A 10,938-nucleotide genomic window follows, 5' to 3' on the forward strand; every position below is an offset into this window, starting at 1 on the left:
CCCTGCCTTCCCGGAAGCCTGAACACAAATACTGGAATTTCTCAGTTCTCCGGCCAGCCTCACGGTTCATAAACCCAGGACAACAAGGCGTGCATTCGAAGACACAGAGATGAGCAGCTCCAAGTGGAGTACCTGCTCAGACGTGGAGAGGAACGTGAGGACTCCACCCCGACCACCAGCCCAGCCCGAATGGGCACTGCAGCATCTCCTATTTGGGTGAAGCAACCAAGGAGGTGGGGAAATGGAAATCACCCACGTCCTACAGGGTAAATGAGCCAAAATGTACACACACTTACTGATCAAAGGACAACAAAAAATATTTTATATATTTTTGAAATTTGTGTATACTGAAGAATTGATGTTATGGAGACTCTAAGCAAACTATTAGGTAGTAAATTCTTACGCACACATGGGAGCTACACTTGGGTGAATGTGGTTATGGATTAGATGACATGTCAGTGTCGCCGGATCAGGAACTTGGCAGTTTTGTGTCCTGTGCATCCCTGCTCTTCCACATCACAAGGCGCCAGCCACTCAAAAGGTTTTGAAAATCCTTATGTTCAGAGCATTCGATTTTCAAAGGAGGTTTTGTGGTTGTTTTTAACCTCAAACGAAATCTCTCTTTGCCCCCCAACCATTTTCTCCCAGTGCTTACACATCACATCTTCCTTTTCCAGAAAGAAGTTCAAAGTACACGCAGCAATGACAGGCTCGCTCCGGACTGACTCACAGAGGCTTTCGTGAGTTAGATTCTAGAACACTCCAGGAAGTTAGGATTTTAAAGCAGAGCTTTAAAACTCTGCTTTGTGACTTGTGGGCCAAAACGATGCTCTCAAATACATTCAGCGGTAGAGAGTAATCATTCTTTTATTCCTCAAATATTAGCCCAGCCTGGGCCAGCCATGGCTCCAGGCAGGAGGGATGCCATGGCCGCAGTACATTGTGTGGATGCTGATAATTCTGTGCCCCTGACCCTAAAGTCTCCTGGGACTCTGCCTGCCGGATTCTCTTGCCAGCAGCTGCAGGACCACAAACCTGCCCCCGGTTGGCCCTCACCCAGGACCAACCGGAGTGAATGATAAATGTCCAGCTCCTTTGCCCTTCAGCTGGGACAGCTGAGTCTAGGTGACATTCCCTCTCAGAGATCCCAGGGGACTGAGCCCACTGCTCACGCCTGCAACCTTTTCCTCACCCACACTTCCCCTCCCCTCACTGCCCCATCCCCTTCCAAGTGAACTGTCCTACTCACATGCTCGTCCCAGTCTGTTTCTGGGGAAACCCAAACCAAGACACAAGTCTAAGTGGTCTCCTGCACCCCACCGCCCCTGGCACCCCGAGTTTAACTTTCCTTCCTTATTCAGAAACTCTCCCTGACAACCATACTTAACTCCCCTCCCCCAACTCCTCACACCCTGCACACATGTGACCTAGAAGCATGTAGCACAATGTTTTCATACTTTGCAAGGCCTTGGTTCTAATAAAATCGAACCTCAAAGCACAATTTTAAAGCAGATGAATAAGGAACTGCTCCAAAAGCTGGGCATGTCAGAGCGGCTCCCCGTGGCCCACTGTGCTGGTGCTGTATGCCCTCCTGGTACAGGCTTTGCCTGCCTGGCTTCATCCTGGAACATGGGTCCCCCTTTCTAAAGGGGTTGTTACCCACGCCCACCACCAGGCTGTACTGTCTCTCGGTACCCATCAAAAATTGTTTACTTGCTTTACAATCTGTCTTCCCAACAAGCAGGCAGGTTCTAGAAAAGCAAGGGCCATCTTCGTCTAGTCGACTGTTGCATCCCTGGGCTTAGGATAGGGCCTGGCATACAGCAGGTGCTTAATAAATACACAGAATGAAGGAATAAAGCATGCTCATCCTTTGAGTCTAGTTCAAAATTCTTTCACCTCTTTAATTCCCAATCACTCGAGTTAGAAGTGCCTTACTGCAACTGGCAAGAAGAACCACGGCATTGGAACAAGACAGGATTGCAAAGATCCGGAGACCCACAGGTGTGGGCCTGCTGCCACTCCCCACTGGTGCCCACACAGATGCTTCTGAGGACAGCCTCCCTCCTTGCTCTAGGCAGGATTTCAGATCCCTGGTACTGCTGACATTTGGGAACAGGTAATCTTCTGTTGGGTGAGGGGCTCTGTCCTGTGCATTGTAGGATGTCTGGCAGCATCCCTGGCTGGCCTCCAGCCACCAGATACCAGTGGTACCACCCAAACTGTGACACCAAGGATGTCTCCAGGGAGAGCCCAACGTCCACTGGAGGATACAATTTCCCTGGATTGGGAACCGCTGAGTTAGACTTACTTGCTACCCCTAGGATAAAGCTCTATACCCACCCCCTCTTGAGAGGGCTGAAAGCCGAGAACCCAACACTCACATTTCCTTTTTGCTTAGTGAAAATGACCACTGTCCCGCTAAAGACAGGAGGTGGCAAAACAAATGTAAGTGGAACCATCTGTAACAACTTCTAACTTGCACTCCATGAATGCCCTGCTGGTGGCACCCATCAACAAACAAATGGTTACGTGTCAGCAATAAGGTAACCACAGGATGGGAAGGAAGACCTGGAAACTCTGAGATCAGCGCAGACAGAACACGGGATGTCCGCTGAATCTAATCATTTAAAATATGGCTCTTGTACGTGTATGTCTTTTAAACTTTCCTTTTCCAAGTAATTCATTTTCATTGATTTACAAACGACTGATTGGGACAGACCGGAAATTTAAAAAGGACACAGTCAGCACAGAGACTTTGAACAGCACGGCCCTAGAGCTCTTACTCTGGAGAATGCGCACTCCACTTTTCCAACCTGCCAAGTGCAAGGAAGCTTCCGGAACCCAGTCTGTTACAGGTACAGATTTCCTAAATGGGCAGAGTTAACACGTAATCAGACAACAGCCTTTAGGAAGATGAAAGAACCTACTGATTCCGTTCATGAAACCACCCATCAGAGGAGACTCTGGCCTCTTCGTGGCCTCCAAATAGTGTCCAAGGGATGGGGCCAGGCTTGCTGCTTAAGTGGCGGATGGAGTTGAGAGATGTGATAAAATGCAGATTCTCAGGCCCCGGTGCAGGCTCTCTCGCCCTGTCAGTCTGGCCTGGGTCTTGGGAATCTGTATTTGTAACCAACCCTACAAGGAGTGCTTAGTCCTCCCTGCAGCCCCCTGGTTTGCGGAGCAAGGACTCCAGTTCTGCCCTTGGAGCCAGCAGCATCCAGCCTCCCTCCACCTCCCGCAGGGCCTGAACCAGGTTCTGCGTCTTAAGAGACCCCTGCGGGACGCACCTGCATGCAGCTGCTGAAAATTAGGGCTATCGGAAGCTCTCCCCAACAAAATGGATTATCATCACTGAGTGTCAGAGCTTCTAGGAAGCATCTCAGGTTACCCGGTGAAATCCCCTGTTTACAGACGAGGAAACTGAGGCCCCGAAAGGCTGAAGAACTTGCCCACATCAGTATCTGGCAAGCAGCCCATCTGGGATGAGCAGCAGAAACGCCTAATTCCCAAAGGCTGTGACAAACGCGCAGACCTGCCTGCTCCTTGGTGGCTTGTCTGATTGGGAAAAGCTAATGCATTTCCCCAGGAGGCAGCTCGATGTGGCGAAAAGGGCTCTGGATGCCCCTCCGGGGCTTGGAGTCCACACCCACCTTCACAAAGCAGCAGCTTCCCTTCTGGCAACGTATCCTGCCCTGAAAGGGGGTCAGACCTGATTATCCCACCCTCCCCAGGCTACCTGGAAAACTCTTTGATTCCGTGCTTTCCACCCTTTTCCCCCACAGTGCCCCCTTCTGAGGGGGTTGCCTTGTGGATGGTTCTCTTGGGTTTCTGGCAGGGGGTCTGCACAGCAGACAAACTGAAGTCGTTCTCAGCCCACTGCCAAGAAGTGCATTTATCCAGCACGGGGCTGGGGAGGGCTGGAGGTGCGCAGGCTCCTTAGGAGGTCCGGGTGTAAAGCCTCCTCCAGTGTGTCCTGTCTAGTGGGAAATGGAGGGAGAGGTTTTCCACTGCCCTTTATGGCTCGCAGGCACGATGAAGCCGGCCCAGGGCATCACCCCTTTACACCGCAAACAGTCCTATTCATCCTTCTAAAATGGCCGGGCTGAGACTGTGTGTTTCTAGGTACTGGTATGTGATGCGCCACACAATAAAACTAGGAAACGTCCAACCTGAGACCTGTGCGGGGTAGCCAGCATTAACTCAGAAACAAACCTACGAGTTTTGTTTCCTTCCTGTGGTGATGTCGGCTCTCCGAGTCTCTTTACCTCTTTGAGAATTCCAAGAGCAAAAAAGCGACTTTTTGATTGAGTAGCGATAGGCAAAAAAATCAAACAGTCCATCTGGGCCAGGAGAGGATGAAGGGGCGCCACATGACAGCCAGTCCAACCAGGCATCACACACACATTCTCTACAGCCGGGGAAACTGGCCCAGAATATGGGACACACACCCTAACTCACACCGTACCCCTCAGTATCCACGCACGAGGCACAGAAGCCGAGGTGGGCCGTCCACCTGCCTCACAGGTGGGTTCTGTTTTCCAGGTGGTATCCGTTGTCACTAACAAACAATGAGGTCCACTGTCAACATTCAGCCTGGGCTGGGCAAGTAGAACAGAGTGAGTGCAAAGGAGGAATCTGTGACAGATGGCAGGGGAGCCAAGTGTAAGCAGAAAGCCCATTGTTAGTCCTAAAAGGAGGCTCTTAGGCTCCAGGGAGAAGTGCCTTTCTGAGCATCAGACAGGACCCAACACCTACCCCTGCCGCCCTCTGCTTGGGGCCGGGGCGAGAGTCCGCAGCCACCAACCCCAGCCTCAGCCCAGGTGGACCCTGAATCCAGGCTTGACCTGCCCCATTCAGTGTCTGGGATATAAAATAAACCCCAGGGCGTGCTGTCCCACACCCCGAGGAGGGGAAAATGCCGCCTCTGAATTCCTCTTCTCAGGCCTGACCCAGCCCACCATGGAGGAGAAATCCCTCTCGCGATGGCTCACCTCGACCTTTCCCTTTTGGTTTTAGTTAGAACGGGGTCAGCAATCATTCTAGAAGGAAACAGGAAGCCCAGAGGAGGTCAAGCCACCTACTGACAACAAAGGAAGTCAGGCAGAAGAGTCTAGAAAATGCTGGAGATGCTTGAGGGGAAAAGGCGTGTATCTCATATCAAACAGATTCCATTGAAAAGGGGTGACAGATGCCTTACAAAGTCTTTAAAACATGAAACACAAGCTTTCAACATGAGTATTTGTGAGCCATCGGTATTTAAATACCAGTGATCTGAGCTTTGCCTAAGTGGGCTTTTCCCAGGTTATGCAATAATTACAGCAATTCTAGAATTAAGGCAACACGACAAAAGGCATTTTAAAAATTTAAGCGATTACTCTCTAGTGAGGAAACTGATACCGAAATACAGAAAATAACCCAAACCCTCCCCTCCCCCACCCCCCTCCCCCTCCCGCCGCCCTGTCCCCAGCACAATATCTTGTCACAGACTCTGTGTCGACACAACACCAAAACCACCACGTGCTGCTGCCTTTGATGAAAATTATACTTGAATTCCAAATTAAAATTATCGGCAATTAAAAGATGGGATAGAATGAAAGAAAAAAAATCCACAGAATGATAAATTTAGAATGAACTTGTTAGGGGTTAAGTCCCCCGAACCCCGCCAAAAAAAAGGGATGATGTCCTAAACCCAAGTTCCTGTCTTGATAGATGTATCAAGCCACGATGAGGTCAGAATGGATCACGACGGGCCCTCATCAAAAGGCTGGTGTCCTCCTAAAAGGCGGCAAATTTGGACATAGAAACATGGGGTTGGGGGGAGAATGTTACAGGAAGACAGAGGAAGAGATGAGAGGGATGCAGCTATGAGCCAGGGAACACCAAGGACTGCCTGCAGCCATGAGAAGCTGGAATAAGCAGGAAGGATCCTCCCCGAGAGCCTTCGGAGGGAGCGCAGCCCCACAGACACCTTGACTTTGGACTCCTGGCCCCCAGAAGTGTGAGACAGTATGTTTCTATTGTTTTAAGTCACCTAGTTTGTGGTCATTTATTACAGCAGCTGCAGGAAACAAAGAAGAACTTAAAAGATCTTCAACCAATGGGGAAAAGGAAGCATGGGGTGGTTGCTACCTGCCCATCGTCAAGTATGTAATGCCGCTAGGATCTGGGACCCTGCAGTGGGTCCAGGACGCTTCCCACTACCCCCAAGTCATTCACAGATAAATAAAGATGGTTCTTTAAGAAAAAAAGTCCCTGCAACTCAAAATAGCAGCATGCAGAGCGGTGAAGTGCTTAGACTGTGGGCTGGGGCAGACCTGATGGATAAGTCCGCTCAGGCACTCATCAGTGTGACTTGGGACAAATGACTTGGCCTCTCTGAGCCTCAGTTTCCCCATCTGAAAACCAAGTCAAATAACCATACATACTTCAGCAGGCACATGCTGTTGTGAAGAGAAAATGAAGTGATCCAGGCAAAATGCTTAGCATGGTGTCCAGAACCCGATAAGCCTGAAATCATCGTTAGCTATTAATACACAGTTGTTAACAGATTTCTCAGATTCTGTCTCTCCAAGTTGTTTGGAGCGGATTCCTTGGCTTGGCCTTTCACAGTCCTCCATAATAAAGGCTTTGATGTTGAATTATTGCTCCAAAGCTCAGGAAGGGCACCTTTCCCCCGAAAGGAGCTAGTGGGAACCGAGCTTTGACTTTCTGGCTCTTTCCATCCCAGTCGTCCATTCTTTCTTCATTGTCCTTAGTCGTCTACCGTCTCAATTTTTTCCATCCAATTTCTCCTTGCTGACCCTTTTTCAGCCTCCCCTGCAGTGAGCTTAATGTAATTTGAGGACACTGGGTGGCTTATTCTGAAAAAGACAAACTTTTAAATTGTATTCGACAGATACATATCTTCAATCCAAAATCTTCCAGATAACTGTGTACTAAGAAGCGAGTAAGCCCACGTGCCATGATTAAAATGTGAGCCCCCCAAATAATTCGTTAGCTCTTTACATACATTCCAATGTTTAAATCTGAGACGCATTTTGCTGTCTGTTTTATCTCTATTAGTGGAGATGACAGAAAATCTTTCAACAGAAACCCCAAAAGACTTTTTGAAGCCATTACCAGGTATATAGCCTCGGACCTTCAGTTTCTTCAGCTGGATTTATTGTGTTAGCATGGAAGTCTTTTTAAAAAAAAAAAATAATGGAAATTGCTGTAATTATAATCACTTTCGAACACCATTATTATTATTAATAAGACCAAATTACATGGTTCAGGCAGCTGTTGGTTCTCCACTGTTAGAGAGAAGTCACATAATGGTGTCAGAGCCTTGGCACTCATCTCCATGCCAACGTGAGGCTGCTCACACACGGCCCTCCGGGCGCATGACTATGATGTCTTGAAGGGTGTCAGGCAGATTGAGGGACCCCAGTTCTTGATTAAAGCATTCAGGGAATGAGCACATTTCCAACAGCTGCCTTTCTCATGGGAGAGCAGGGATGGTGGGGCTCGGGTTCCTGTTGAATCTTCCCACACGGTCGCTCCTATGCACACCTGGATCCAATTATTCATGATGCTGAACCTTGAGCTTAGCCTGGAGGGAAGGGGACTCGATGGAGGGAGCGCCAGGGACTGGGAGAGTCCAGTTTGTGTCACATGTTAAGTTCCTAATACCTTGGGGTGTACGGTTCAGGGATCTCTGGCTGAAAAGGGTGACAGGAGGCCAAAAACTAAAGAAAAGAAGTCAGAAGGGAGGAAGGGAAGGGACCAGGTATCTGCCAGGTCATTGAAAACTTGGGTTCTGGAGTCTAGCTGCCTGGGTTCAACTTCTGGTGCTTTCCTTTTTTCTTGTCCCGTTGCCCTGGGAAAGTCATTCAACCTCTCCAAGTTTCACTTGTCCCATCCCCTGTATCAGGGTAAGAACTTGGAGCTGTGAGGATTTCCTGCAGTGGCACATTAGGCACACGGCACAGTGCAGGCCACGAGGGGAGCCCTCCACACTAGCTATGACTATTATTTAATTTTCAAAAAATTCTTGATTATTTACTGCTTGAATGTACAATTCCATTTTTCTCTCCACCTAAGCAAGTTTTATTTTAGGCTTCAGAGAATTAGCAGAGAACATATGCGTGACTCTTGGCGATTAACAGAGCAGGAAAAAACTTCCTTCAAGTTCAGAAGTCCCCCCATGGCTGCCCCCTCTTGCCTGCTGCAAATACCTGGCTGGTGGTCGGAGATGTTTCAGGGGGAGGTAGGCAAGAAATGAATCCTGATGCACTCGTCATTAACACCTAAGAGTTTACAGTAGGCATTTGGAAAGCGCACACATGAATTCTGCTATAAAGCAGCTTATTACTAAATCAGGCCAAGAAGGAGGCACAGAATATTTCACTTCCCATCAAATGTAAAAATTAAATCTGGATTGTTAAAAACAGACCTCCCTGGAAACATGCGAATGTGTTAACTGAGCACTAACCTTGAATGAACTATTTCCTTGGCCAAGGTAAAGATATCAGCATAAGATCCTCAATATATTCTTGTTAATTCATTAAACTTCATTATTTTAGAGTAAAGGTCATTGGATTAATTAATAAAGACAAACTATTATTTAGATTGCTTTTTTGCAAGCCCAAGAGAAATATTTTCTCGTTCTTCTAGATGCTTTCTTCCCTTCCCCTCCTCTCTGGAGGAAGACAGGCGTCAGGACCCAAACTGCCCAAATTTACTTTACTTTAGTTGAGAGAATTCCCTTCCACTCAAAACATCAAGGCACACATTTCCCAAGTGGTGAATGATTTAAGGCCTGTTCCAAAAGATTATCCTTGGGCCACAAAAAGAGGTTCACACTATCACATAAAATCTTGGGAAAAAAGTGAAATGTACCAGGTTCTCACCACCAGCGCGTGTTCTCACGTGGTGGCTTTTACCAGCTCCAACCTCTTGTCAAGTTAAGCTTCCTCAGCTGACTCTCTCCCCCCGGCCCTCCCCCTGCTCTCCAGCCACCATCCACCGGAGGAGATGCCAAAGACAGCGCTTAGATGAAAGGCAACTAGAATCAAAGTTTTGAGCCGAAATACATTTTTGAAGGCTTTTCTTTTTTAAACTAATTAAACAAGTATAGAAGTTATTCAGTAGAGTTTCTTTTTTTAAAGAGATTAGCATGGCATGTCTTTCCTCTTAAGAAAGTCTTGAATAATTTAATTAGAATTACACCAAAGTCATGAGTATGTGCTATTTATGGGGGAATCATGGCTGAATTAAAACCCAAATGACAATGTTAAAAATAAAGTATCTTCAGACACCGTATTCAATGGATAAGAAAAACTTGACTTCAACTCACAGATTAGGTAGTTTCCAAGGAAGGAAGAGGGGGCCAAACCAACTCCTGGGATTTTGTTTTTCTTAAGATGACCGGGCCTGGGCACATTTGTTTCTTGCTACAAAAAGTGCTAATAATTGAAAATAAGGATAAGATTGCTGTTTGATTTTATTTCTATTTTGTCACTGGGAGACCTCTTGGTACCCGGAAGCCTGGCTCAGCGCATATTTGTTTTCCCAGTCCCTTTACTGCATTTAACACGTTCCCCACACGTGTGTAGACTCTTTGATCGGCGCAGAGGGGCTAAGCAGCAGGGCCAGCCCTGAGGAAGCTGACCAGCCAACCCCAAGAGAGGAAAGTGGAGCCGGGGAAACGCTGCTCCCTCCGCGGGCAGCCAGCGAGCGAGTCTCCTTGGACAGGGTTGCTCTGAGCTGAGATAAAGCAAGAATCCCTTTGAAAGGGTACTGCGCCGTTGGAGGCCGTCCACGAGCCTCCTTAGCGATGAGACGGCGCGGGGGTAGGGGGCGGGAATATTAACGCTAAGTGATTCCCCCGGTAACAGCAGCACCGCTCCCTGGGCCCACCGCAAGGTCTCCTCGCTGAAAAGACGTGTCGCTCGCCAGAAGTCAATCCCATTAGAGGGAAGTTACAGGTCTCTCGCCTCGCAGCCACACGGAGAGGGAGAGCTTAACAAGTTCTGAAGCGCTTGCACACACCTCCGGCTGCGCCCGGGGCAGGACTGCCACCGCTCCGCGTCCCGAGCGCGCGCGCCCCGGCTCCCGGCCCGGAGCCCCTCTGCGTCCCCAAGATCTGCTCTCCGGGGACAGCTGCTGTTTTGGGGGCGACGCTAAGCTGCGTGGAGGCACAGCTGGGCGCCCCCAAGAGGCCCCCGGCTGCAGGGCGCCCGGTCCGAGCGGGCTGGCGAGCGCGCACCGACCTACCTTCTGCGGGGGCGTCCCGATCAGCATCTCCAGGTAGTAGCCGCGGCCAGAGTCCCCCTGCAGGTTATCCACCATGGCCAAGAAGTTGGCTGCACCCCCGGCGGGCTCCAGGGCGAGCGCCAGGCCGTCCGCGCGGGGCTCGGCGGGGGGTCCGGGCCCAGGGGTGGGCGCCGCCCCGCGGCTGCTGGCCGATGCCACCCGGAGAGGCAGCGTGAAGGGCGCGGGGGCCGGCGCCGGGGCCGCGCGCAGCAGCCACTGGGCCAGCAGCGGCAGCAGCAGCGCCCGGGCCAGCGCGCCCATGCCCGCGGCGGGGCTCGGGGGGCGCGCCTGGCCGGGCCCGTCCCGTCCGGCGACAGCGGCTCAGCGACTCTGCGGCGCGCTGGGCTGCGGGGCAGGGCTGGGCGCGCAGCGGGGCCGGCGGCGGCGGCGGCGGCGGCGGACGGGAGGAGGACCGGGGAGGAGGCGCCGGAGCCGCTCCAGCCCGCGCCAAGTTAAGCAAGTTGGTCGCCGCTGCCCCCTCTGGCGGGCAGCGGCTGCCCCGCAAGGACCGGGCCCCTCCCCCCTCCCCGGCCAAGGTCAAAGCGAGGCGTGGGGTCCGCCCGGGTCCACCCAGGCCTGCCCTGTTCACCCTCGCTCGTCTCGGGCCGCGCCTCTTCTCCGGGAAACTCGAGTCCCCAG

General features: G+C 50.7%; 1 protein-coding gene across 2 annotated transcripts in view; it reads right to left on the minus strand.

The window, feature by feature from the left end:
- Nucleotides 1-10,687, minus strand: part of BACE2 (beta-secretase 2) — an 81,588-nt gene extending 70,901 nt beyond the window's left edge. The window contains exon 1 of one of the 2 annotated variants that reach the window (XM_007452877.1): nucleotides 10,261-10,687. In XM_007452877.1, coding sequence (XP_007452939.1) covers nucleotides 10,261-10,560 — 300 coding nt within the window. In that variant the 5' untranslated portion in view covers nucleotides 10,561-10,687. The remainder of the gene's footprint in view (nucleotides 1-10,260) is intronic. The other variant, XM_007452878.1, reaches the window with a different exon arrangement.
- Nucleotides 10,688-10,938: the final 251 nt, after the last annotated feature.

This window comes from Lipotes vexillifer, unplaced genomic scaffold, assembly GCF_000442215.2.
Source record: "Lipotes vexillifer unplaced genomic scaffold, Lipotes_vexillifer_v1.1 scaffold478, whole genome shotgun sequence".
NCBI classification, from domain to species: Eukaryota; Metazoa; Chordata; class Mammalia; order Artiodactyla; family Lipotidae; genus Lipotes; species Lipotes vexillifer.